The sequence below is a fragment of the Vanellus vanellus genome (assembly GCF_965231255.1).
Source record: "Vanellus vanellus genome assembly, chromosome: Z".
NCBI lineage: Eukaryota > Metazoa > Chordata > Aves > Charadriiformes > Charadriidae > Vanellus > Vanellus vanellus.
This window is the reverse complement of record NC_138908.1, coordinates 87,738,054-87,765,809: the sequence shown is the minus strand read 5'-3', so window position 1 is coordinate 87,765,809 and position 27,756 is coordinate 87,738,054. Positions and strand designations below refer to the sequence as shown.

General features: G+C 43.1%; 2 protein-coding genes and 1 long non-coding RNA gene across 4 annotated transcripts in view; 2 read left to right on the top strand and 1 right to left on the bottom strand.

Moving 5' to 3' along the window:
* Window positions 1-30: 30 nt before the first annotated feature.
* POLI (DNA polymerase iota) lies at window positions 31-9,933 on the bottom strand. Of its 2 annotated transcripts, none has more exons than XM_082497450.1 (10): window positions 9,834-9,933; window positions 9,136-9,261; window positions 8,247-8,411; window positions 7,309-7,461; window positions 6,118-6,354; window positions 5,327-5,505; window positions 4,975-5,066; window positions 3,352-3,485; window positions 2,113-2,315; window positions 31-1,060 (listed from the first exon to the last, which is right to left on the bottom strand). In XM_082497450.1, exons 1-10 carry the CDS (start codon window positions 9,898-9,900, stop codon window positions 236-238), a joined length of 2,181 nt encoding a protein of 726 aa, XP_082353576.1. In that variant the 5' UTR covers window positions 9,901-9,933; the 3' UTR covers window positions 31-235. The 2 variants fall into 2 exon arrangements, with proteins under 2 accessions (XP_082353576.1, XP_082353577.1); XM_082497451.1 differs by lacking the exon at window positions 9,834-9,933 and adding an exon at window positions 9,543-9,564.
* Window positions 2,160-9,223, top strand: LOC309683239. Its single transcript, XR_014270192.1, has 4 exons — window positions 2,160-2,227; window positions 6,697-6,894; window positions 8,466-8,612; window positions 8,756-9,223. It is a non-coding gene; the product is annotated as an uncharacterized lncRNA (long non-coding RNA).
* A 901-nt stretch (window positions 9,934-10,834) lies between the features above and the next one.
* MBD2 (methyl-CpG binding domain protein 2) overlaps window positions 10,835-27,756 on the top strand; it is a 41,574-nt gene continuing 24,652 nt past the window's right edge. Inside the window, exons 1-2 of the mRNA XM_082497452.1 lie at window positions 10,835-11,088; window positions 23,614-23,773. Of these exons, the coding sequence (XP_082353578.1) occupies window positions 10,976-11,088; window positions 23,614-23,773 (273 nt within the window). The 5' untranslated portion in view covers window positions 10,835-10,975. The remainder of the gene's footprint in view (window positions 11,089-23,613; window positions 23,774-27,756) is intronic.

Sequence of the window (27,756 nt, the reverse complement as noted above, 5' to 3'; positions counted from 1 at the left end):
TTTGCATCCTATAAGTTTTTAGGACAAATAGAGATTAATCAGACAAATGTCAGTTTGTAAGAAAGAAAAATAAGACAAACTAAGTACTACTTAAACAGAACCACCAGCAGGTTTTATGTCAAAAGTTGTCAAAATACATTTTAATATTCACATCTTTACAATTTACTGTAAACTTTTCATAACTAAAGTGCCTTTGAGTGCTGATTCTCATAGTGTCACTATTATGAAAAATGTTTCACTGTGGTTTAAAATATCTTAGCAAACTGTTAGACTGTGATAAACAAGGTGCTGTGTTCTTTCTTCCTTTATTTGTTTTAGGCTTTTTTGGGGGTTTATCCATAGAGGTCTTGGACACAGGTTCCTGATTCTTCCATTCAGCTAATAGTTCTTCTTGCACATCTGCAGGTAGTTCATAAAAAGTCTTTGTGTCAACATTAGGAGGAAATACAACTCCTGCTTGCCTACTGTAACCTTTATCCTCCGAAGCTGTTTCAATGGCCCGCTCATCTTTATCCAAGAGAGGGACACACAGATCAGTTTGGCTGGCTCCAGCTTCCAGAGATGACAAATCTCTCCCTCTGAAATCCAGAGAGTCAGTAGGTTGTTTTTCCATGCTGCTGCTTGTCAATGCACTTCTGGGATGCTCAGAAGAACAACTGGCCCTGGAGCTGTGTGCCAGAGCAGTTGCAGATTCAGGAGCTGACAGGAGCTGTATACTGCACCTTGCAGAGTGCGTATCACTGTTTAGTCCCTTACAATCTGGGGAAGTGCTGTATACCTCTTCTGCAAAACATACTGATGGCTGACCTGAAACATTCTCAGTAGGGATTGCTTCTGCTTTTTCAGAAATAATTTCTTTTTTAATATCTTCTGGAAGTTCCCTGAAGACTTCCTGGTCAATACCAGCAGGAGAGAAATAAAACGTGAAGTCAGGAATTCCTGCTTTCTTTATATCACTTTTCTTTTCCTCTGAAAGTTTCCTAGTCTTTGTACTTCCAGTTCTGTTGCAGTTCTGGTTCCAAGAAGCACTTCCTTTACCTTGTGAGACATCTTCCACTTCCTGTGGCAAAAAATGTATGTAAAAGCCTAAGTAAGTTCTGTGTAATCTACTAGTTACCAAGCACTAATTTACTAACGGCAAGTTCTTCAAATTATTCCTTAACAGACAGTAATTTGTTTTTCCTTATCATGAGTAGTGGTTTTCTGAATCTTATTTTCAAACATAGGCCTTAAAAAGTACATACATGTAGGAATCCTTTTTGTATTTTAAAGTAGCAAATACCTTGAAGTTAGATTTTATCGCTTTTAAACTTTGAAGCTTTAGAATACAGGATATGATGCTATCCCTCATATTCCTGAGCAGCTGAGAAACAGACAAGTTTATCAGTATGCAAAATTGCCATGTCAAGACAGAAACAGTAAATTCATTAGTAACTTCAGAATTATGTTGTGTAAGTTTTTGTATGATGTACTGAAAGGATCTTGTGGAAACAATTAGCGGCGTATCCAGTCAGCTCCTGTGTTGTCTAGCATATGCAATTGGGAGGTAGGAGATTTGTTCAATTACGAGCAGGAATTAGAAGCTCAATAGATGAGAAGCTCGTGCTAGTGGCCAATAGAGAACTGAATCTTTGACTAATTTCTAGTCTGAACAAAGAAGGTAAATTATAAGCAACTTATGGGAGATTTTAGTATAAGGTAGAAGATGCTTCGGTATGACAATATCTGAGTAATTAGCCTGTTGTTGTCACAAATAGTAAATAAAGGGCAGATCTTACTGGAACGAACAGCCAAACTCAGCAATTATGTTTTAGAAATTTGGATTTCTCTCTTAGTGAACTCTGTTCTCTTCAGCTAAGGGGCCTGATAACTTAGCTGGTTGTCCTTTTCAAGATAGTATTAAACCTCTTTTAAGCAGTCTGTCTAATGAAATAAAGCAAACAAGTAACACCTTATCAGAAGACTCCAAATAAATCTTCTTTTATTACCAGGTGAATAAAACGTACGATCCTAAAAATTCCAAAGCAGTTAAGGTTTAAATCTATATAATAAAGATGGAAATATCTCTGAACTTTCTTATCTGCAGATAGTTTTCAGTATCTTTCAGCTTACCCGGACACGTTTACCACAGCTTGATGGCGGTGACATCTGCTTTAGATAGAACCCAATCGATCCCTTCTTGCTGCTTGGAAGATCTTTGAGGTTGGAGAAGCAGACACTCAGAAGGGTAAGATGAAATGGTAGATCTACATCTATCATCTTTCGAAAAAGTTTCATTAGTATATCAACCAATGGGGATATAATGTTGCTGCTTTCTAAAAGAAAAAAGGTTAAAAAAATAAAAGCAATGTATGTAACCAAGAGTAACAGACAAAGATTGATTTAAATAGCAAAGTACAAAGGCAAACACTGCTAAAGGCTTCCAAAATAATCTGTCAATATAGTTAAGATGTTCATTCTGCCCTGTCAGCTATGTCCTGAACTCAGTAACAGACTTTTTTTTTCCCTCCTCCACTAAAAATGTTCCATATCACACCTGTGAAGATTACTTTATAATATGTACTTAGGTTAGAAAAGAATTACAGAATACAAGCCCAGCTGAATAGATTTGAAAAATGATCCAATTCTACCAAAAAGGGCCTTTACAGGGCCACATAGGTACATAACATTACCCCAAGACTGGTAATAACAACATGGTTTACTGGGGTTCGCGTGACTATATGAGCTGATAGCAATCATTAGTCTCCTCCAATGTAGAAATCCAATAGCAATTTTGAAGTGAGAAGCTACACAGACTTTCAGAAGCTCCTCTGGGGCTGTGAGAAGTAATTCAGGAGTTGAAGTCAGGCAACAGTGATTCCATGTGCTGATATGGCAGTGATTCAGATTTATTTCCTCACCCCAATCCGAATGAGGTGTCAAATGAATTGCAATTGCTGGTTGGAAAGCTTAAGTCTGAGAGCCTTTATGTTATTAATTTTCAGAGTTACATCAAAAAGACATTTTATTACATAATAAAACTGAGAACATAATTCAAATCCCTAACAGAGGAAAGCAGATTATTAATCTGGGAAGCAACCCCTAGTCACCCTTTCCCATCACACCAAGAAATTTATTGCCAGGAATCCAGCCAGACTGGGTTAAAACATGGTAGTAACATAGAATTTATTCCTACAGTGAAGTTCTATATGTCTTAAGCGTATCTTATCAAGATACAGCGATTACAACTAATGGAGAAGTTTCCAAATATTAAATGTAGGGAATATTATCATGAAATTAGGTAACGGAATTTTACAGAGAAGTTAGGTGGCAGCAGCACAAAGCTGATACTTTCAAAAATTTTTAGTTTACCTTTTCCAAATTTCTGAATGAGATGAGGTGGAATAGAACACTGACGACTTTCCCGATTAAGCCATTTATTGGTTGAAGAGGACTGGCGTATGGTCAGTCTTACTGTGTGTGGTCGTCTTCCATCTTTGTGTATTCTGTGGAGAATGTGCACAAAGCATTACTGTGAATGTTTTTCAGAGGGTCAATGGGAACTGTCACAGCATCTCGGTTACAAAGTCAAATTAAGCATTACAGATCTCTCCCAGCTTCTGGCTTTACTCCACTAATCACATGGGGAACTAGCTAGTTCCCTTAATTACCCGTAAGTTAGAAATTCAGTGAATGTGAATACTGTTTCCCAGAGTCTTCAACTGAAGTGAATGTGAAAATTAAGGAGGTCAGTCTGCAATACTGCCATGTTTCAATATTTACTCCACTGTACAGTCTCTGCAGTTATACCCTGTATAATCCTCATCCTTTAGCTCTTCTTCCCACTTTAGCAGCAAAACGTTAGCTGGCTTTTGAAAGAAGGGTAAGAAACAAAGTAATTGTTTCTTTCCCCTTCCAAAAAGTTGGGGGGGGGATATCTTCCCTAAAAACCCCAACAAAATAATTCTCAATTCTACATGTTGTAAACAAGATAGGACAAACAGCCTCACTTCAAGTTTTGTGATTACTAAGCAGTGACATTAAGACTCCCTGCCCATAATGTTAATAGAACTAAAATGGATATATATGTTGTGAGACCTGCATAGATGTGGGGACAGAAAACCTTTAAGACTTGTAGATTATTTTAAGGCTTGGAGAATATGAAATACGGAGAGAATACGAAAATATTTATGCAAGTGAGAATATGCAGAGAATATTAAAATATTTAGAGAAAAAAAATAAAATCAAGAACTAATGGGGGACACAGGCTATTCAGGACTGTCACAAAAAGCATTTAAAAAATCAGAATCTGAAGTATGGCAGAACAGGAAACAGTTCAGTGCTGCTAGAATATTACTCCTTTTTAATAATTTAAGTAAAGAGAGTCAGAGGAGAGAAAGGAAGGATAGGAAAATCACACTAGTCAAGATGTGAGTAAATACATCCTCCAGCTATGTTGGTGTTTTTGTCAAGTATCTGGGGCACGGATACTGTCTGGATTCACAGGGCAAGGGAAGGAGGAAGAAATTAAAATGTTATTTCAGACTGACAGAAAAATAAGTTGTGGGACAGGAGACAGGCATAAATGAAAGCAGAGAAAGAAAACGTAAGGCCCTTCACAGAGATTAGCGAAGGTGCGCTAAATACTGTGATGCACAACCAAAGCAACAGAGAAAGATCAGCAAATAGAGAACACAAAGATCTTTATCAGGGAAGCTGCAGAGGAATGGAAGGGCTGACAGCCAGGCTGGGGGAGAAGTGGGGGCAAGACTAAACACAAGGGGGACAAGAGGAAAGCGGGACAATACAGCAGGACAATCCATGAATTGAGCAAAAAAAAAAAGACCAAAGGGGAAGTTGGAGAGGCAGGTGCTGTCCCTATTCATGGCATTTTGCTGAGAGAAGAAACGTAGAGTATGAGACAAACCTAACATACGCTCCAAGTCCCTTCAGGCACAATTTCAGTCATCAGAAAGAGCTACTCAAGGCAGTCACCTGTCTAATAGGGTAGGAAGCAGTTCTTCAATTTTTTCTTTAACTTCCCCTTCTGATGAACATTTTTTAAAGGAATCTTCATCACTAAAGGACTAAAAAACATCCCACGTTAGTCCTTTCAATTTTATATTTACTTCAAAATTCCAAAGAGGAAAAAAAGTATCACAATTAAGTGTGTAGAATTAACTCCAAGGTATCTTTGACACTTGGAGCTCAACTGAATTTCAGAATTATACATTAATTTGAGTTGTACTAGAGAATAGATACAAAAATGCATCATTTTGGTTAGTCCAGCAAACTGTATATAAAACCAAATGCAATGGTATAAAGTACTTCAGAACAATACTTGTACCTGAGGAGGGCCTGATGGAGTCACAGGGGAGTCATCTTCTCCGTAGCTGAGTTTTTGGATACGCTGAGCAATAGAAACGCCCAGTTCCTTCTCTAACACCGCAGACGGAAATGCTTGGAGATCACACACGTTCCTAACGCCCAACGTTTCAAGACGTTTGGTAGTTTTGCTGCCAATACCTAAATAAAATGCATATTAAAAATACACAGAAAAGTGAAAGTTGGTATACACATATATATAATTAACACCCACGCATGTAGCACTGACAGTTATTTTCACTACTGCAGTGCAGGCTTTTCAGCAACATTTTTGGTGAGTTTCCATTCAAGTTTTAGAATCTGCCATTAGAAAAGCTCTACTGGGACACAGCAAAGGTCTGCCTGTGTCTGTAGCATACATCAACGCTTCCTGGCCAACAGCACAGCGTCAGTGTAGAATAATTAGGAAAACTAGTATTTTATCAGGCTCCAATAGACTGTGTTTATAATTGTCCGTAGGTTTCCAATCAGCAAGTTTAAAAAAGTTTGTAATTAAAACCTAGTATCAACCACAATGTTTGGGCTTCAATAAAAATAAACTGAGATTTTAGCATTTTTGAAGGTATCTTGTAAGAAAGTGCTGCAACCCTGAAACAAACCACAGCACCCTAAACACACACCTGCACACCCCGCTGTCTGCTTGCGAGAACTAGATTTTAAAATTATTTCAGCTATAATTTTTTCAATATTTTTTCTTGTGATCTTAAGAGTTGTCAGTATGCTCTCTGTCTATGCTTGTAGCTCCATACTTACCAGGCACTTTTTGGATGTGATCAAGGCCACGTATTAGATCTTGACAGCTTTCAGGCAGAAGAACTGTTTGCTGATTTGGTTTAAAGGTCCCAGAAACTAGTTTAGACAGTAATTTGTTAGAGGCCACTCCTGCACAGCCTGTGAGGCCCAGTCTTGCATATATGGCTTTCCTGAACTCCTCTGCGATCTGAGATCCAATAACTAGTCTTACATGCGTCATATCATGCAAACTGATAGCTGCAAAGAAGGACAAAGCAGTGTTCAGTACGTAAATAGTCACCTAGTTAACTAATTCTCTAGATTTAGGTATTTTTTACGTTGCGTTAAAGCAGTACAAGAAAGTATGGTCTCATGGGTCAAGTGGTATTGCCACGGCTTCTGTATCCAAGTTTAACCTCACCTCTGTCTCCCAAAAACCCTGGTAAAAGGGAGACTGCTCCTGTCCAAAAGCAGAGGCATGCTGTCCAGGAAGCATAGGGAGTATTTTAAGTGTAAATTAAGAGATGTCAAAGTGTTAAATATTATGGATTCTTGTACCACTCTAACCAAAGCAGAAATTTACCAATCTTTAATTTACAGGGCTGCCTTGCAGCTAAGCCTTTACTACTCACATGCAAGTGCCAAATGAGGAAAAGGACTATTCGGGCATTTCCCTCCTCTCCAGACCATATTCAAAGCCATCACAATAGCTCAAAGTCCAGGAAAAATGAGCATCATGGCGTAGCTGTTGCATTCACATTTAACGATGGACGAAACAGCTTAGCTACTTCAGTCTCGGTAAGTCGATTCCTGACCTAATGGCTATAGCAAAAACTTACTCTGTTTTTTGTTTTTCATTCGTGAAAAAAAACCCACTCATTTGATTTTGCCGATTGACAATAACACTCAAGCTCAAACAAAATTCTCTATGTCCTACTACAGTAAAACTGTCTTAAAAAAACAAAAGGACGGTGAAAATCTGTTACCCTATATTACTGCACGTGCTTATCTACCACAGAGATTTATTTTTTGTACCATCTAACTGGAATGCTGATTCGTATTTGTGATGCGTGTACTCTCAAATACAGAAACCAAGCACACAGCAACACAAGTTGCCAGCGGTTCAGCTCTGGACAACACTTAGACAGATACTTTGTTCTGAACTTCACAAATGTTTACCATATTTTTCAACATGAAGAATATTGAACTCACCTTGATTGTTGTACACGTGGCCAGACACACGGACTCTGGAACATCCACTTTGCTGTAGCTGGTTTAATCTTTTCTCTACAATCTCTGTGATATCCACAAAATTTTCATCAAACCCAAGCCTTTCCACCAGCGGACAAAATTCCCCCAACAACTCTAGGAGGAAAAGGTACCCAAGGATAATACGCACACAACTAATACTCTGAGGTTTTCATCTCTGTGTCAATCCACAGCTGATTTTCCGTGGGTTCAAATAGGACGCTTGCACAAAGAGAAACCATGTTCTTTTTCAGATAAGACAATAAGGCACTTATTTTAGAAAAGGTGAAGAGGAGGAGTATTTCTTCATCCCACAACTACCTGTATCATCTGCTTTTCTTCTCCCCAAATGTCTTCTTTCCTCATTTCTTTTTGAAATTTCAGTTCTTAACCTCTGCAGTACTTTCTCCTAAGGAAATCTGTTTCCCAGCTAGGTGGGCTTTCACTTTTAAGTCATTACTATTTCACCTACTGTCACTGCTAGTGACAAAAGCAGTAATCAATGACAATGCTGGCATAGCATTTAATTAAGAGATACTGGAAAAGTTCAGCCACTTGAAGGCTTCACCTGCCCTTCGTTGCCTCATATTTGGGCATATATTACTGAAGTCAGTATTTAAATAAGAAAAATTGTTCCTAAAGAACTACATGGGCATAATCCTAACATAGCATACGCATCCCATATAACATCAGTAAGACACATTAGTGCCTGACCCAGACTGTGGCCAAGTCTGATGGCTTATTTTACGAAATATTGACATTTTATGACTCTTAAGTATTATCACCATGATATGAGGCGCATTCTAATCAAAACTTTTAGAGCAGGAAAATGTCATGTACTATTGCACACAGAGTTTAACAGAAAGTGTTTGTCCTCTACTGAAAAACTGTTAATTTTGTACCTGTAACCTTGTAGGACATTTCCCTGTATGGAGTTAGATCTTCTCCATTAACCAGTATCAGTTGAGGACACTTCTCTTTAGCGCTCTTCACAGACATCAGTTTCTTAACTCCAAGTTTTCTGGCTTCATAGTTACAGGTAACTACGATGAATTTCTGTTGCACACCTAAAAAGAAAGATTAAATATTTTTTAAAGTGTAGGTTTCTTGGTACTTCACAGAAGACCACGGTACTTTCATGCCACTGCAAAGACTGTGAAACGTATGCTTTGATCACAACACAACGTCATAGGACAAGCAAACAAACCAACAGTCTTATTTGACAAGACTATGAGAAGGGCAGATCTCTTGATTTAGACTGCTGGGTGGTAAGAACATTTTTAAATCTTCTAGGTATTTTTTTCCCATTGTAATACCGCTCTTAATTTTGGCCCTTTTCGGGCAATCTTACTCATGAAAGTGCACTTTATGTAATAGTCATTTTACAATGCACTTTCTCCACTGATTGTAGACACTGCTGACTGCCTCACGTTCGTTCCCGACTGCTGGATGGAAGGAAGCGTGCTTCAGGCATGACTGTGTCAGGAGGCTCCAGCTCATCGGTGCAGCTCGGCCCCTTCTGTGCCCGTGTATGTTACAAACCAGCTTCAATCCCCAGAACTGCTCAGACACGTCGGTGACTACCTGTGCTTGTGCTCACGAGGATGTATTGATCTTGTAGTCACAGCTACACGGAGTCTAGACTGCACCTTGCTCACTCCGGCCATGGTTACAGCGCTGGCGTGACTGCCTGTGTCTCACCACACGGCCATCTCCTGAGCTTATGCTTGTCCCTAATTTCTTCTGCCCGAGTACACGTAATCCCCAAGTTAACTGCAAATTAACTCGTACCTAAAGGCTTGTCTCTTAACTCAGGGTTACGGATCATTTCTACTTGTGCGTAAAAGCAGTCCAGGTCGATGTGGACGATCACTCTGCGTGCTGCGCCTCCGGCCGACGCAGAGCTGCTGTGGCCCGCTGCAAGGGAAGCAAAGGAGCAGATTAAAAACTACCGGCTGCCTTACATGCCGTGTCACCGTTGTTTTTTTTAAAAAAATCGATACTAACGTCCCGGTTTGAGGTAGAACAGGGCCAATTTTGTTGAGTAACTTTGCTTCTTAGCTGGGCCTAAACCACAACAGCTCATAAACGGCTATTACGAGCAGACTATTGAATGTACAAGTTTTATACTAACTCCAGCGCTGCGTTAATTCAGGGATTACTGATGAGCGGAAGTCATCCATAGCAACTCAATTTACTTTTAAACATTTTCCCGTTTCCGGAGGGCCGGCTGCGTTTCATTTTCACTGAACCACCCCAGAACATCGCCGATACCGATGCCATATATGCCCTCACGGTGGAAAACACCGGAACTTCTTTTTTGAACGCGCTTCTGTAAAAACAATCTGCCTTTAACTCCAGTAAGACATCCGCCTTTCCCAGGGCTGCCCCACGCAAGACGGCAAATCCCCCGCCCGCCGCCACCGAGCTGCGGCAGCCGCTCCCCTCAGCGCCGCCGCCATTGCTGCCCGCCCGCGGCCCGCGCTCACACGGGGCGGGCGGGGCGGCCCCGCCGCCGGGCTGCGGGCGAAGCCAGTCCTCCTCCTCCTCCTCCATCTCCTCCTGCTGCTGCTGCGGCGGCGGCTCCTGCTGCTCCGCGGGCGGCGGGAAGGGCTCCATGCTGCCTCCGGCCTGACTCACCCGCCGCCGCTGGCGGGGATGGCCGCGCTGCCGGGGCTCCCTTCGCGCTGCGCCCGCCCCGCCGAGGCGGCGGCCGCTCCGCGCAGGTCCTAGCGCCGCCGCCGCCTGGAGGGTCAGGGCCTCCACCGGGCGCCTGCGAGGCCGCCGAGCCCCGAGGGGCCGGGAGAGCCTCCCGGGGACGCGGCGGCGGAAGAAGCTCTGTGCCGGTTGCTCTGTGTGTGTGGCGGGGGGGGGGGGGGGGGGTGTCAGCGCTGCGGGAAACCGGCCCGAGTTCCGCCGACCCCGCTGCCAGGACCGGTGAGGGGAAGGCGGCGCGGTGGCCGGAGCGTGGAGGACGCGAATAAACTGAGCGTGGCGGGGGGTGGGGGGTCCAGGGAGGTGTTTTGTTCACGGACACTTAGGAAAAGAAAAACGGGCGATTTCGCGTTTAGGGTACAGCAGGTCCGGCGGCGCCCCCCGTCCTACCGGGCCGGGCCCCGCCGCCGCCGCACCGCGTCCCCGCACCGCTCTCCCTCACGCCGGGGGACGAGCGGGACCTGCCGGGCGCTCTCCACCTGCCGGCGCCGACCCGCTGCGGGGCTCCTCTAAGCAGGACGTCCCCTCCGCCGGCCATGACAGCCCGTGCCCCCGCCCGCCCGCCACGCCGCCGCCTCCGCCGGGGCCGCTCTGTCCCGCCTCCGGCGCTCTCTATGGTCGGCGGGGCCGGCCGCTCCGGCCCCTCTAGGCCGCTGACACCCGTTCCGGGGCTCGGCCGCGGAAGCGGGAGCCGGGTGAGGGCTCCGCCGGCTGCGCGCGCAGCCCGCGCTCCTGGCGCCGAACAGCGCGCCGCCGCCGCCGCCATCGCCAGGGGGTCCCGGCCCCGGCCGCGTCCGGGAACAATAAAGCTCTTGTTGAGAGCGCCGGGGGCTGGGCGCCGGGCGAGCCCCTTCCCCGCTCCTCCTCCTCCGCCTCCACCTCCTCCCGCCGCCGCCGCGGGCCCCGCGCCCGGTGCATGGAGAAGCAGGGCAGGATGGACTGCCCCGCGCTGCCCCCGGGCTGGAAGAAGGAAGAGGTGATCCGCAAGTCGGGCCTCAGCGCCGGCAAGAGCGATGTCTACTACTTCAGGTACGTGCCGGCCCCTGACAGCCCGCTCCACCGGCGGGACGGGGGCCGGCCCGGGCGGGGACCGGCGCCAGCGCTCCTCCGCACCCCTCTTCCGCGGCCCCGCACACCGGCGCCGCCACCTGCTCCCCGCGCTCCCCCCTGTCAGGGGCGGCGGGGAGGGTCGCGGCCGGTCCCGCTCCTCCCCACCCCCCCCACACCCCCCCCCGCCGCCCGTCTGTCAGCGGGCCGGTCCCCTCCTGTCGCCCGCCCGCCGCGACTCGCCGGCCCCGGGGCGGCGGAGGGGCTCGGTCCGCTCCCGCCGCCCGCCTGTCAGGGGCCGCGGGGAGGATGGGGCCGGTCCCCGCCCGCCGCCTGTCAGAGGGCCGGTGCCCTCCCGCCATGGCTGCCCCCTGTCAGGGGGGTGAGGCCGGTGCCCTCCCGCCATGGCTCCCTGTCAGGGCCTCTGGGTGGTCGGGGCCGGTCCCCTCCCGCCGCCGCCCGCCTGACAGGGGCCGCTGCGGGGAGAGGAGGGGGCGGCCGGCCATCTCGCCTCGGGCAGCGCCCCGAGGCGGCCCAGCCCCGGAGGCGGCGGCGGCGGTGGTGGTGGGGAGGCCCGGGGCGGGCTGGAGGCCGGGTGTCCCCCCCACCCCACCCCGCCGGAGCCCCGGGCAGCCGGCCGTGCCCCTCGCTCAGGGGGGAGCGGCCGGTAGCGATGCTCCATGGCTCCCAGCCACCGCCGGACTGGCCGCAGGGCAGGCGGGGAGCAGGGCTGGCAAGGAGCCCCTCAGCCCGCTTCTCCTCCGGGAGAGGAGGGCTAGTGCTGCTGCTGCACGCTGGCCCGTGACAGCCCTCCCCAGCCTGGCTTTCCAGTAGAGCAGGGGCAGCCTAAAGAGTATTCCCCCCCCCCCCCCGGGTTTAAACAAAGTCAGAGTTGTCATAAGACTACCAAAATAGTTAGGTCATCTGTTGGGGACGCCCCCCTCACCCCTCCCCCCCAATTAATTAGGAAGCTTACCATTAGTAACAGCAGTTGAAATTTTAGCAAAGTTAAGAGCCTACGAAAATTGGAGAAGCCTCGCCACTGCTGCACTGCTAAACGTTCTCGTTATTACTGCACAGGTTATAGTAAAACCAGGAGAAGCAACAGCAACCTAATTTTGTTTCACCCTCCCGCTTGCTTTCAGAAACTGAAAATGTAGTTCTTTTCTTGAGGCAGAAATCAAATAAATTCTGAAGTCTTGCTCCTAGGCCACGCTTCTGCGAGTCCAGCCTGCTGCGCAGCAGAGGAAGCTGTCTTCTGCAACGGCTAACCTCTTACCCACAGCACCTCTATTTATAGCTCTGTATGCGTCTGATGAACCACACCTGAAACCTCTCCCTAACATCGCTGTTTCCGAGCAGGCCCAGCAGTCTCCTTTTGTTGCAGTGAACGGACTCGGTCTTTTCGGCTGCCCAGCTGGAGGAGGGAGAAGTCCTGCTTGCTCCCTCTCAGATGCCAGCTTGTGGAAAAGTCGGTTTCTGCCGGTGTTGAAATGGCATCGTTTGACCCATCGCGTGTTGCGGCTAAACCAAATGAAACGCCCGACAAAAGGAACACTAGATGTGGAGGAGGAATGTTGATTTTTCCTTGAGGTTTTTTGAATGAATCCCATTGCAAACTTTTTTTTTTTTTTTTTTTTAGACGAGTTCTGGTTTTGTCTTGCCGCCTTTGTCTGACTTGCGCTCCCAACCGTATGCTAATATTGCGGCAGATGATTGGGTAGCATCTGGCATCACTGTCTAGCTCTCTGCATCTGCCTTTCCTTTCTGCGGTGCTGCCTGGTGAAGCCTGTCTGAAAGATTTGCGCTCGAGTCTACAGTTTGAATCCTGTTTGCTGGATGGGTCCTGGGTTTCTGCCGATTGCTAAACTGAACTTTCTGCGTAGGATTATTCTTTCCAGAATTAAATGCCAGATTTTGCTCCAGCCAGACAGTCGCTGCTGACTGTGTTGGAATATATTTAATGTAGAAGGCCCAAGTAACTTCAGCTATGTGCTCAGAATGACCTGTTTTAAAAACACGTTTAGCCACCTGTTTGTCCCATCAGAATGTAGGGGTGGCAGTGTTTCAGGTATTATAGATCCTTAATTAAACTATGAAAACATGGGGAAAGTGCAGTAAGTTCTAGTATTTCCAGGTTTTCGGTTTTGCTTTGCAAAGAATGATACATAACCTCATTAAGTTCATTAAGGCACCTTCGTTAGCTGACTAAAAACCTGAGGTTTATGTTTTTATGATTTCTTAAGGCTAGGAAAAACCCCAAAAAGGGATTGGACAAAGCTTCGTTTACTGTGATGGTCTAAATAATCATAGTAATTAAGAACAACTCTTGCGAGATTACTACATGTTGCAATCTACCTTATTTGCATTTTGAAACTGGCTTGTTTCGGGACTGCTTTATGGTATTTTAACATGTTGCGCTTTAGGAAGGTGTGAACCAGTTGCTCGGATAAAGTAAAACACTTCCAGTAGTTTCTGGTAGGATGTTTTTTGCCCCTCTTCATACGTATCTGGGAGTCTTCTGACCTTCGTGATTACCATAAAAAAGCTATTAAAAGAGGGGTGTGGTGGAAATACTTCACAAATACCGTACTAGGTCAAAACACAGCTTTTGAGGTTAGCCCCTTCTGTGTAATGATCTGAACCTTCATCCTTCAGATTTTGCTGTTGCCTAAAACCCTGTTAAGAAACTCTTTAACACAATTTTTGTTGAAGACGCAAGACTGTAATCTGCTCATCACTGACTCTAGAATTCTGTCTTTTTAATGTGGGAAAGTGGTAGGAATAAATGTTTCAAATTTTAGGATGCCTTCCAGCGTGGTTAGCAGTGATGCAGATCTTCTGCCAAACAACCGCAAAATTGAAACGAAAAACTTACCAGGCAACTCATAGCTTAGAGTTTGTTGATTTCACTACAGATTACAGGTTTGGAAAAATAAGTAGTCATTTATGTCTAGAGAAATAACTTCTGTACAGTAACAGGACTATTTCTGCACAACCAAAGTGAAACAAATACAAAAATGTTTTCATGGCTGCAGGCAGGACTGGCATAGGAAATTTATCTTCTTTTTTTTTTTTTTTTTTTCCTCCCCTTTTTATTCTGTTATAGCTATGAGGCAGATTTCAGCACTGCTATATTTAAAACAAATGAAAATCTGTTTTGATCCAGTAAGTAGAGCAGGCCAAATACGTTCAGAAGAGTTATGTCACTCTAGCTCTGTTGCGGGGGGGGAAGAATGTTAATAAACACTACGTTGTTAAAATATGTAGTTGGGTACAAAGTGGGTTTTGGTTTGTGCGCCTTATACAGACTAATATTCCCTAAAAGCCTGCATCGTCAGGGTTTGGCATGACCACTTAAAGAGCAATACCACCGTTTTTTGGCCACTGTAGGACAAACGATGAAAATGTACATTGCATTTTAATTTGTACATCTTCAGAATAATTCACTTGAACTCCCGATTGCCTGATTTTCTACAAACAGAAGAAATAGATTTCCATGTGTGTCTTGATTTGAGGCTAGGAGGCTGGCACAGGTGACACCAGAGGCCTGGCTTGGCTTGCAGAATCCTTGTTAATGGTGATGGAGAAATCCTTCTGGAGCCGGAGTTTGAGGGAGGAAAGGATTATGACATTTAGTAATATCAACTCGCTTGGGAATAGTGCATTAAAAATTGTGGTACGGAATGTAGGACAAATGCGAAGCTAGCACAGCGTTCTCGGAATAAGTGCTTGGTTTAGGCTCCGGCGCAGCCGGCAGGTAACTCCCCGGAAGGCTGTGCATGCGGGAGGTGTGGTGTGCGCCGCCTGTAGCTCGGGCGCGTGTTGTAGCGAATAGGGGTGTTCTGTCTCAAGCGCAAGGAACGTTCGCAGTGGCAACGATACAGGTTAAAGTCAAGAAGAAACTACGATGGTGCTGAGACAAAACAGCGTTGGTTTGAATCCGTTTGGGATACGTAGCAACCTCCAGCAATATACATGATCTTTTCTAGTTTAAAGAAGGTAGGAATTCTCTTGATGACCATCTTGTCCATGCTGTAAAGTGAACGCTCAATTTACAGCAAAGGTGAGCCGAAAGGCAATTTTTGTTGATCCTCAAGAATAAGAAGGCCTCTTTCCGAATGGCTTTCCTACAAAGTCCTTTATGATGTCCTCCCCATATCTGCAGAGTGATAACCTGAGAGTATTCTTTCACTTTGCCTACAGACAGGGCATTACATTTAAGGCCGTACATCTGATTTTTCTTTGAAATCAAGCTGCTGTGCTTGTGTGCAACATCCTTCCAATTTGTTGTAACTATTGCTATCTTATTGTAATCAAAGTCTTCTGAGAAACTCTACCTACACAAAGAGCATTTTTGAAGTGACTCTTCTAGTCGCAACCTATTTATGTAAGGCCTAATACTGGCATAAATTTGCACCACGATTTTTTTAAAGTGTTATTTATTCGGTGTACTCTGAGGTAGGGGGTGCTGCTGTCCTGTCAAAAGACTCAGTCGTGCTTCTAAAGCCCTGCAAAAGTCTGAGAAAAGTGGGAACTTTGAATGTGGGGATCTCAGCTTCTGATTTCTTTAACCCTTCTTTTCCGTCGGTGAAATCCCTTTAGTGTATATAACCCCCTAGAGCGTTTACCTGTTGAAAAATGTTCCTTAAACCATGGCATGAAATTACTTTTCATAGCAGCAGCAAGTTAATATTCTGGTTTGATGCATTTGTTCTTCGTGGGAAAAAAGCAAGCAAGAACTATTCTGCTTTTTTTTTTTTTTCTAGTCGAGATTAAAAAAGCCAAGTAGTTGACACCGCTTTCAGTGGGTTCTAATAGGCTGTTAAGTTTAACTACAAAAGCTTTTCCAGTATAGGTGTACCCATGGGGCAAACAGACATCCCTTTGAAGTTTGTTTTGTGGTTTGACTGGAAGATAAATGCCAGAGAGTTTCCAGTGACAGTAAGATTAGTTTAATTCTCTGCACTTTTTTTGCCCCCCCCCCCCCCCCCCCCTTTTTTTTTTTTTAAGGGAGATCTTTACCTTTATCTTTAGAAGCGAGCAAGTCAGGACTTCCTTAGCGATGCTCAATTGTGCTTATGTTATACATAGGCTTATTGGGGTTTTGTTTCCAAAGGGAATTAGAGCATAGAATAAGTCCTAGTGGTGAGGTCTGAATTTTGAGAATGTACTTCACCTTCTGTGCAAGAAAAAAAATTGCTGCCATTATCCGCTTGTTACTTTCTTAGCGCTGCCCCTGTTACGTCTTTTTCCCGCAGCGCACCCACTTCAGGAGCAGCCCTTCATTGAGGACAATTTTCAGCTGCCGCCTTGTTCCTCTCATCTCTTCTGAGAGATTGCATCTTTTTCTCCTTCGCTGCTCGTAACTGTACTGCTTTTCTAAACCTAAATGAAGGCAAACGATAATAACAAACAAATTAGCCCAAGTTTTCTTGTGTAGGCTTTCCCTGATCATCTTCAGGTTTTAGTTTGAGTATTTTGGCTGCCTTTTGTTCTGCCTGTTGGCAGGAGAATGTAAAAAAGAAGTTTGACGGGTGTGATTTTGTATTTCCATGGCTCAATTACTTGCCTTGATCTCTGAAAATGAATGGTAGCAGTCTCCCCTGCTTAAGTTTGGGGCAGCACAGGGTTGAAGCATGCTGCCTAATAGGGTCTTAGCATGCTAAATAAATTTATTTTCTTTATAAGGTCAATTCATCCCTGTACTGAAAGAGAATAATGATTATTGCAAAGTCATAGTGGTAACTCTGACTTCATTTTATGAAGGCGCAATGAATCAGTCCTCTGTCCCAGCAAAAGAGCTCATCAGGTTGTTTAGGAATCAGAAATAGATTCTGAAAAATGAATCAAGAATATTTCCATAAATAGAAGACTAAGTAACAATCTAGAAATGAACCTTTTACAGTGTATTGGTGTCAATTGCCGTTGGTGCTTTAGTGTGGTGGTATGAACTGTATGTACTACTGTGTAAAAAAAAAAAAATAAATAAAAAACTACAGTTTTGTTGCAAGCGAAATTACACACCAAATGCAGAACTCCTGTGAAGGCATGAAAATGTATTGTCTTGTGCCATACATGTGGTGACTTCTTTATTGAATCTCTGAACATCTCAGAGTGTGTGTTTGTGTATTTGCAAACAAATCTTTGAGGAAAGCTATCTCCAACAATTGCAGAGCAGTTTTGGTATCCTGGTGAGCAAATCCGTCGTGTTCCCTTAGAGGTCAGCTGCCTAGGAGGCTTTAGTCAGCAGCTGTCCAATATGACATTCCCTTGAACATGAGATCAAACGACTATAAAATTTTATTGTGGGATTTCTGTGGTCTTATTTACTCTTGCACTGTGAAATGCTGGGATATATTTTGAATTCCCTTACTTTCCTGGGCTTCATTCCCAACCTGTGGAGGGGAGTGATTGGTAGAAATACCTCGCCTTGTTCTACCTCTGTTAGGTAGCCAAATTTCAAGGTCTTTAATCTGAATTGCCTTTTCAAAAGTGCTTAGCGTTTTTCTTCCTCTTCACTGGCGTGTGGCTGTAGGTGAGACTACAGCCTGCCCGACGGGATCCTGAGAAAACAGGAACCGGTCAACTCTTGGCCATCTTGGGATAGGTGACGTGCCCGATCTGTTTAGTCTGACCCTGCAGTGCTCTAGTAGAGGGTGTAAATTAAGGGAATTAATTGTAGTTTTAATAGCCGTGAAATCACACCTTCTCTTTCTTCAGTTTCTTACCATTTTAGCCGCTGCTGCAGATCTGTGAAGCTAGAGGTGTTATGAAAAGCAAGACATTTTCAACTTGGAGAAGACGGCGTGGTTTTTCCCTGTTAGCATCTGCTGTTGGAGCGTCTAGATTGCTGTGCTTGAAATTTTCCTCAAAGATCTGTTTGATGGGGAGAGTCAGCAGGCAAAAATGCAAAATGTAAAAAGGAAGATTGCCAAAATTTTTTTGAAAGCAACCAAACCCAGAAATGTCTGCCAACAAGATTATTGTTTTAATAAGCCACACTACTATTTTGCCCGTAAACTTGCTGTGCATTTTGAACTGGGGAGGGGGCCAGGTAGGTTTTGCTGTATGATAAAATTCAAGGTAACTTCCTTGTACGTTAATTAGCTCGCTCGACTGCTTCACAGGAAACATCTGAAAAGTGTCTTTTTTAATAAAGTTCCTTGCAAGCTCATTATATAACATAATCACCTTCAGCCGACGAAGAACTTCAATTTGTGTAGTATGTGAATTTGCACAAGCGTATAGCTGGAGGTGAAGGGTTGGTGTTCTTCATTTAGTCTTGTATAAAGTGATTTGAGCCTTGATAGTGTCACAGAAAGAATAGGTTTTAGATGTTGTTGCGCACCACCTCTTTTGAGGTGTGCTGGTTTTTGTTAATTGGTTATGTCGAAAAACGTTGTACAGTGTTTAATTTGACAGCATAAAGTTTAAGTGCTGATATGCATGTCAACTATGGTAGAACTCTCTCCGGTGCACTAAATATAATATTTCTATTTGGGGAACAAAAAAAACAACCTAGAAACTTCTAATTGAAGTTAACAAATTTTTTTTTTTTTAGAAGCTATAGAAAGCTAACTGTCTTTAGGTAAGACTAAATATTTGTAACTTCTGGTTAATGCTTATAAAAATAACAGTCGTACAACAATCTATTGTTGAAATCATATTTGGAGATATTCCTGCGTAATCCCACATTTATCTTGCAATTCTTAATTGTCTCAGCGTTGGGTCACACTGCAATTTTGTCAGACCAGAGGCTTGGCTATGTCACAGCGCCCTGAAAGAACGCTTTCACTTCTTGTTGCACGAAAGAAGTCAGTGTAAAATTAATGAATGTCCAGAACATGTGGATGAGGGCAAATTTTACTGGTTTCTCCCATATCTGTGTAATGTTTCCTTAACATAATGTAGCGGTCCATGCTTCTGACTTTTGTAGCAGTTGAAATTTTAGAGTATGTGAAGTCAGAGCAATGCATTTTAAAAATCGTCTGCAGCAAGCGTGACTTCAAAATCTGAGCTTTCTTCAACATCCCTTTGAGTTTGACTTCTGAGATATCTCCAGACTATCGTCCAGAGTGCTTTCTCAGAGAGAAGAAAGCTTCATCCCTCTCTCTCCACCTTTCTTTTCTACTCAAAACTAGGTTTGAACTTAAACTTGGTTTTAACACCTTTAGGAAAAAAAAAAAACAAAACCAAAACAACAGAAGATCATGCTGTTTCTTAGTTTCAACCAAGATGTGTAAGTAGTAGGCTTTTATGTAGACATACTGGTTTAAATAGGTTCTACAACCTTACAATTTTCCATTAGTGCACACTAATTGTTTAATAGATGTTCAAATAAAGCCACTGCAAATGGGCCTTTTATTTGACTTTTACCTCGTGGAGCTTTCTCTGCAGGTAAGAGAAAGCTTTGCAGCAGGAGCAGGTTAGAGATTGAAGATAATCCGGGAATGATTCAGAAATTAAGGCATTATTTCTGTGGTTTGACAGCCTACATTGTCAGGGTAGAAAATGGAAACGACTACAGGACTGGTAGTGGAAAAAATGAAGGTATGCGAAAATTAATATAGGTGGGGTGGAAACCAAGTTTTGAGTTTATTGTAGTCCTTCCAGCTCACGTGTTTGTCTCCCTCTTAGAACAGGGGGAAAGTCTGACATCTGAAATGACGAGTCTGGATGGCATTAGAAAAAAACTGCAGCCTTGAAACTGAGTGGAAGGCCACTGGGTGTTTTGCTTGCCGGCTACTGAGGTTGACCCAGAATGCTTACAGAGCACATTCTCCAGTATTTTGACTTCCTATGAACTTGTGGAAACTCTGAAATGAAGAACAAGTAAGGGTAGGGGCTTTTGTGGAAACTGGAATCCAATGAAATGTAGTTTCATAGTGGAATTCACTAGATTTTAGAGTTTGTGACAAAATAATGTTCTGAAGTTAGGAGAAGGAATGCCACTCAATCTGTTGGAGTTCAGTGGACTGCACTTCCAGTTGTGTGTCACTAGATTTCATTGAAGCTGGAGAAAGGAGAATACAGGTTTTGGGGTGAAGAGGAGAGAGTAGTAGGTTATGATAAAACAAGGGCTTCTTGCTTGTTGTAAGCTACTAACAGAGTTGCATGGATGATGTTCTTGGAACCCATCCGTTATTAATATCTGTTAACTTGGTTGCACGGGTGATGTGTGCTATGTACGCACCCATCAGCAAGTCCCATCCATAGGACATCATCAGAACAAGTGAGAATCAGAAAATAATCAGGTGAAATTGAATGACTTTGAACACAAAGGGATGATTTAGGATGAAAATAATAATAGTGAATAGAAGGCTACACGCTTAAGGACTAAGAAAAAGAATTTCTGCTTTTTGTCGGAGAGGGCAGATGGTTGGTTCACCACTTGGAAGGAAAAGATGTATTGACGATAACATGAATTAGTGGGATGCGGAGGAGTGACGTCTGCGGAGACGGGGAGGTACTGCATCCACTGAGTGCTGGCTGGAGCCAGCAACATCTGGAAAAGGAGTAGGACGATGAGGACGAATGGTGAAATAAAGGACATGTAAAAAAAAAAAAGTCCAGAATAAGTAGTTCAGTGGCAACCAAAGCTAAGGCAGACAGATTCCTCTCTGCCTGCCTTTTTTGTTTGCTCTTGTCACGTCAGGTCAAGGACAGACGGAGCTAGTCTCATCCTTTACACCAGTGTGGGAAAAGCATGGAAGCAAAAGCTGTGGGACAGAATATCAAACACTTTTTTAGTAAAAATTGCCTATTTTCAGTTGCTTCTTTTTTTGTCTTGAGTTATTTTTTTAATTTGTATTTTTTTTGTTTGTATTTTTTAATCTCGACCCAAAAATGCGGTTCTAGATATTTTGCTAACAGATTGAAGTCTGTCCCTGCTAAGAGTTTCACCCTTAATTTAAATGGTAGATTTTTGTGCTGTGGATTTTGTGCCTTTTATATCCGCCATGCCGATGATCCATGCAGATGCTAATATGGAATATTGGATCATATGCTTTGGTTTGGTTTTGGATTACTGAACAAAACAAAAAAATAAGACCCCCAAATGTTAGATGTGTAAATAGTAGAATTTAAGAATGTTAGATGCGTTTATAAAGTTTGCTTTTACTTGTGAAATCTGTTCTCAGAGTTCTACAGGAAGAATTTCTAGAGAGGCTAGGCTGGTAACTGCTCACTGCTGGAATTTTGGATTCCTTCGAGGTGTACATGAAACATTTCTCTCTAAGGAACCTCCAGAGGAAAACTAGTAAAAAGGGCTCTCCTGATGGCACAGTCTGTTAACTCCTTACAGAACAATAGGAGGTGGTGATATGGGAAAAATGAAAGATGGCATGTTTCCTCTTTAATACCAAAGTTCGGATATAACAGAAGATGTAGGATGTCAAATTCCTATATCCTTTTAGTAGTTACTTAGCTATGGGCTAAAATGAGTGTATACAGGTTTTAATTTAAAGAAAAAGAGTGTCCGGAACAGAGAATATTAACACCAACTTCAGGGTTTGCTTATAGTCCTTGTTTTCTTCTTTTCATTCAGTGTTTGATGTTCATTAAGAAAGCTGGGAAGGTAATTCTGAACAGGAGGCTTTATTCAGTAAATTCAGCCCTTCCACTCCGTTAGGAAACGGGGATAGGCAGCCAGGAATTCTTGACAATGTGTTATCCTGAACTTTTCTTATGGGTGCCTGAATAGGAATGAAAGGCAGTGGGTCAGATTATTTTAATAGCAAACCTGCTTGCCCCACAAAAGGCTTGCTCTGTCTCTGACCTTTCGTGCAAAAGTTTTCTTGCTGTTAACAAACCGGGATGTTAATCTCGACTATCTAAAATAAAACTGGTGTTGTGTTTAGTTTGGCTTATAGCGTAGCTTTAATTCTTGGTTTACGAGAAGTAGAAGAGTTTTGTGGTGGGATGTGTGTGTGTATGTATGTGTGGTGGGGTGGTTTTTTTCCCCTCCCACACCCATCCTTGAGGAGGTTAGCTTCAGATTGTGATCTGTTTTAAGTCTCTTTCTCCCACCCTTTACCTCTTGTTAATTATGTCTTTCCATATTTCTGGAGTCATTTAAATGACTTTGAAAACGTTTGGCTTAATTAGCTATTTTTCCCAGAATTCAATACATATTCTTCTGTGGGGAAGTTCTTGCCTCGAGGTGTTTTTAAGTTTTAAAAAAAACCCCAACCAAACACTTCGGAAAAGTGAAGAAAACAAAATTCTTCAGTAGTTTTCTGCAGAAAGGAAGTGGCGTGAAAATGTCTCTGAGCTCAGTGAACCTTTTGGGTTTCAGTAGTCGGAAGGATTTTGACTCTGGGCTTGTTTCATCGCCTCGAAATTTGCATTAGACCAAGGGACTGTTGGCTTCACGTGACGGCTATTTAGCCGTTTTCATGGCCACCTATATACTGAGAGGCTATCACGAACCGGAGTTGCAGTCCGAGTTTCGCGTAGCAGTTCTTGATAGCTGATTTTCTGCCGAGCTTTTAAGTCTGGGGGCAGGACCGTTGTCCCTTACACTGAAACGAACTATATGGCTTCTTGCCAGTACGGTGCTTATTAGCCATGACTGGCACACAGGGCCTGCAGACAGGTTAGTAAGCGAGGTCGGTGAAAATATGTGTGGATTAAATGTGTATTTAGAGCAGAGAGTGTGCACAAGGTATGTGACTGTTCGGGATGCTTGAGAACCAAGTAGAGAAGAGGGGATAGAAAGTTCTGTGATGTAAAGATGGGTACAAATACCCCTTCCTTAGGATAACTGGAAATCGGATATTGGCTGATGTTACTCAAAAACATCAGCTGGGAACTTGGGCTAATAAAAATTCCATAATTCCGTATGAAGATGATTTAAATATTATCCCTACGACTGATCTGATTTATTATGGTGGGATCTATGTGCACAGTTGCAGCTTTGGACCTGTTTCATATTCCGCATCATCTTGCTTGCTGCTTGCTTGCTTGTTGCTTCAGTTACTTACCTGGCTTTGCTCACCCGTCTTAGCGACTGAAGAGCTAGGAGAATGTCACGTCACCTCAAATCCTAGTTCCGCACATTACACTAGTAATGCCTCGCTCTTTGGTAGCCGAGAAGGGTTGCTGTTGAGTCCAGGGTGGCCTTAGCTAGCAAGCGGTTTAAACCTTGCATACGGTCTTTACCTTTGTGCAGAGAGGGTCCCGCGCTTGGCCACGGGCTGGTGTTTGTACTTCTTCTGCTGGAGTTTGGGTTAGCTCTACTGCTGACCCAGCTTCCCGAGGTGTAGCGTGTCCTAGCATCCAGCAGCGGACCTATAAATGAAATCCCGTGCAGAGGATGGGAGCGGATATGCAGAGGTTGGGCAGGAATGCCATCACTGATCAACTACACCAATGAACACGCCACATGGAATAAAGATAATGGAAACTTTTTAGCTATTTAACAAGGTATAAAACCTGTTATAAGAAGTCAAGGTTGTATCCTCTTGTACAACAAAACATACTAAAGTGTTTTCTTCTTTTTAGTCCAAGTGGTAAGAAGTTCAGAAGCAAGCCTCAGTTGGCAAGATACCTGGGAAACACTGTTGATCTCAGCAGTTTTGACTTCAGAACGGGAAAGATGATGCCCAGTAAATTGCAGAAGAACAAACAGAGACTAAGGAATGATTCTCTCAATCAAAATAAGGTTTGTTAGTAAATACTGTGTTTAAGGATATCCTAAGAATTTCCTTTCCTGTAGTTCATTTAGCAATTTCTTTTCTGCTTAAAGCAGTCAGCTGCTAAGATGTACGTGTATGTTTAATATTTAGTAGTGGTAGAGGCGTAAATTTATAAATAGAAGGAATACTCTGCTACTACCAAGAAAAATCAAGGTGAGGTTAAGTATGAATCAAAAGGTTGAGTAATTCAGGAGTTGGCTCGGGACTAAGAACCTCAATGCTAGTCATCTACCTGAGTGATATTCTTCTAAATGGGAAAAGTTAGGACTGTTGACACCGGGAGATTCTCCTATGCAGGGCTCCACATTGCTATGTTCATCTTCCTGTTCTGAGATGAAATAGTTCACGTTTCTAATGCGTGCGATATGTGCCAGGGAGCTTGTTTTCTGAGGCGAAGGCGTTATTGATCTGTACAAATCTGGATGTCTGTGTACAGCCATGTAGCTTAACGAGGCCAGGCGTTTTTCTGTTTAAGATTGGGCCTTTCTCGATTGGTCTGATTGTTCTCTTATTGTCTAGTTCTTTCTGAACAGCAGTGCATCCTTTTGAATACTGAAGAAAATGTGTATAGTAGATTAAAAAATAAAAGGCTGAAGCATACGGAAGTGAACTAACTGATGTAGCCATAGGGACGCGACAAGTGAATTTAGCTGACTCTCAGATAATACGTTCGTGGATAAACTTTCAAAACCTCATACCAGAGTTTGAAAGGATTTCTGTAACAACCTGCAATGTTTTCTTTCTGAAGTGTTTTATTCTTCAGGATTTCATAAATTACAGTAGTGTGCGAAGGTACTTCACAAGTTGTAGCTACGTCTTGCGCACTGATGTTTTTTGTCATCTGCCGTTTGTAATGCGTGAACCACACATTTCATGCTGATTTCATTTTATTTAAAGCATGTGTTCAAATTATTTAATATTTTCTTCCCGCAGACATGAGGCTTTCAGATAACACAACGTTTGGGGGTAGTCCAAGGAAAGGTTTTACTTAGGCTTTTTGCATAAGTAGAAATTACAAAATTTGGTATATAAAATCTAGATGAGCCTGGGCTCGCTTTGTATTCCTGTGATCTTAGATTACCTGAACGATGCTTGCACTAGCTCTGTTAAATACAAGATTAGAAAAAAAAAAAAAAAAAAAATCCCTTTTTTAGGTAAATAATATTTATTATTTCTAAGTGACCGAATCTGTAACTCACGAGCTTTCAAGAATTTCCGCAGTATTCCTGTGATACTTAAAAATGAGATTTCAACTCATTCCTGAAGTTTGTGTTTTCTTCCACACACACTAAAAGGGACCGGTTGTGGCCGTCTTCTCGTCCGCCCTGCAGCTGTGCTGCTGGGCTCCGTGAAAGACAGGCTTGCATAGGCGAGTTTTTGTGTATAAACTTGCTCGTATTTTACGAGTTGTTTGTTTTTGTGCAAACAATTCACCGCGAATGTTTCTAAATTCTTTGGCTCCCCTTATGTTTCAAGAAGGAATATCAAAATATACTTGAATCTTCTTTCTTGGACGTGTCTAGGCAGCGAGATTTATGCAGCTGGCGGATGGAGATGCCGTCCGGCCGTACTTCTAACTTTCGAGATTCTCAGCAGCAGCAGCAGATTAGAACTCAATGTCAAGACTGACATGCTAATACCACCTGGCTTGAAATGGAACCGAGGATAATTTATGCTAATGAACGCCCTCCATTTTGTGATGTTAATGTGCAACAGTGTAAACAACACGGAAATATTCTTCTAGCAAAAGCCTTATCTCCAGTCCTAGCCTTGTGCCTTCTTACTGACCTTTCAGCATTGGCAAGAAAGGCGTATATTTGATAGTTTATTTACGGTGGAGCCGTAGGAGGAGTTTTGCTTCAACCTATTCTAATCTTGGCATTGTTTTCTGCGTAGCCATTTTTACATTTCACTTGCAAATGAAGTCGCTTTATTTATTTGAAGTGCTTTTGAAGAGATAATGAAATAAGGAATACAATTGAATGTGGATCCAATAGATACAGCGTACTGCTGTGCTTATAAAAATATGCTTATCGATTCTTTCTATTGAAAAGAAAACATAATAGAGAGTACTGATTAAACGTGCTGTCTGGTTATAAGGCTGAAGGATTTGAAAGGCCTGGAAATACATTGCTGAGCTTTTAAAACATGTTTATGTCCGGGGCACATTGATGCTTCTGGAAATAACGTCTCTTTGGAAAGATAGCGGCCTGAAATTCTTTTGGAAACCGTTGTTGGAGCATAAAATACTCCTAAGGAGTAAAAATGAGCGGGGAACATTGATATTTCTGCTGGCTGATACATTGCTATAGTTCCCAGAGTGGGAAGAGATGCTGTTTCGCGAGAGTAGTCAAGCAATGTAACAGCCCACAGTGTGACTGTCTTTCAGAAGGCTGAAGTTTTGTAGGTGTGCCTAAAACTGACTATTGTCAGCTTAATTGCCATCTGAGATGAAGTAATCTCTGTCTGACCCTTTGAAATACGTAGGTAGTGTCTTTTATCCAGCAAGCTTCAGGAGAGGTGCTGGTTGTGAGGATCTTCGTTACTTATTTGTATTAGGATGTACTTGAAACTTTTCCGTTGTCATGAATAAATCTTATGTCTGGCTGGCTTATGATTTGTTGTGAAAAAGAGTTTCTCTGAATATCAGTCGCCTCCTGTGATGATATGTGATCTTTTTTTTTTTCCCTGTACATCTGAAGATCTGCAGGTGCTGGAGGTGGGTGAGCTTTGCGAGTTTCTGTACTAAAGAGTTTATTTCTGTTGTTCAAAACTCAGTGCCAGAAATGAGAGACTTTATTTAGGATGAGATCAGAAGGCCCAGATGTGGCTGTGGTTAGAAAGGAAATAAAGTAGGAAAGTAGTAAGGTTATAATTACAGTACTTAGGAATTGATCTGTTCTTAGTTTAAACAGTTTATCCTAATGACAACTTTCTGGTATGTAGCCTTGATAAAAAGTATAAGGGATATCTAGCGCCTGAACCTGTATTTCCTGCGTAGTTTATAACTCATCAGGGTTTCGCTTTAATTCTGGGGGCCATATCATTAACGTAGCTGAATTTTCTTAAGTTCTCACGCTGCTTGAAGGAATCTCCCTTTTAATTTTTCTAAGCTTAATGGATTTATTTTTTTATCTTCTCTTAAAGTCACATTACAGGCCAAAAGGAACCTGTACATATTTTTCATGAACTTGAAGCAAAGACCTTTGCTCTCGAAATGTTTGCTAAACCGCATTTATCCCCCATAAGGCAGATGGCTCTGTAATATTATTGGTTTTGTCAGTTTTAATAGCTATTTTACCGCTAATAGTGATGCTGCTGCGCGGCATGCCCTGTGGGCACGGACTTCAAAGCATCAAATAGGACTTTGAACTTGATGTCACAAGATGAGGGAATGCGGAGCTTGTAGGACAGGCAAGGTCTATCAAGGTTCTGGTGTGAATTAAGTTACGTGGTGTGAGGAAAGTTCATTGTCAGAATACTTTGTGCAAATGTAAGTACGTGTGATTACTGTCTGGCTCTGGTTGGTGATTCTGTGCTCATCAGAGATGCTTTAATTATACATGACAATGTACACTATATATGAAAAAGTGTAATGTTAGACTTACTATTTTCATCATCAGTGGGGAAAAAAAATGAGGCCATAACTAGTACGAATCATGCAAAGCACACGTTAAAAGCAGCGACCGAAGTATCTGAAAGTATTTTTCTAGTCGACTGGGACTACCTGGGTGAAACATAAGGAGAAGAATGATGTCTAGATTTATTTATAAGCTTAGATTCTCCCTTCTGCTTTGTATAAAAAGGTCTTATGACTTCTGTGCTAATTGAATGGTAATTTCTCTGGTCGGTTAAAACTATTAAGTGTAATCAGGCAGAAGTACTCATGCTCTGTTGTCGTTTGCTCTGGCCATGGAAACCCTGGTCCCAGTTAGACAAGCATCAACAG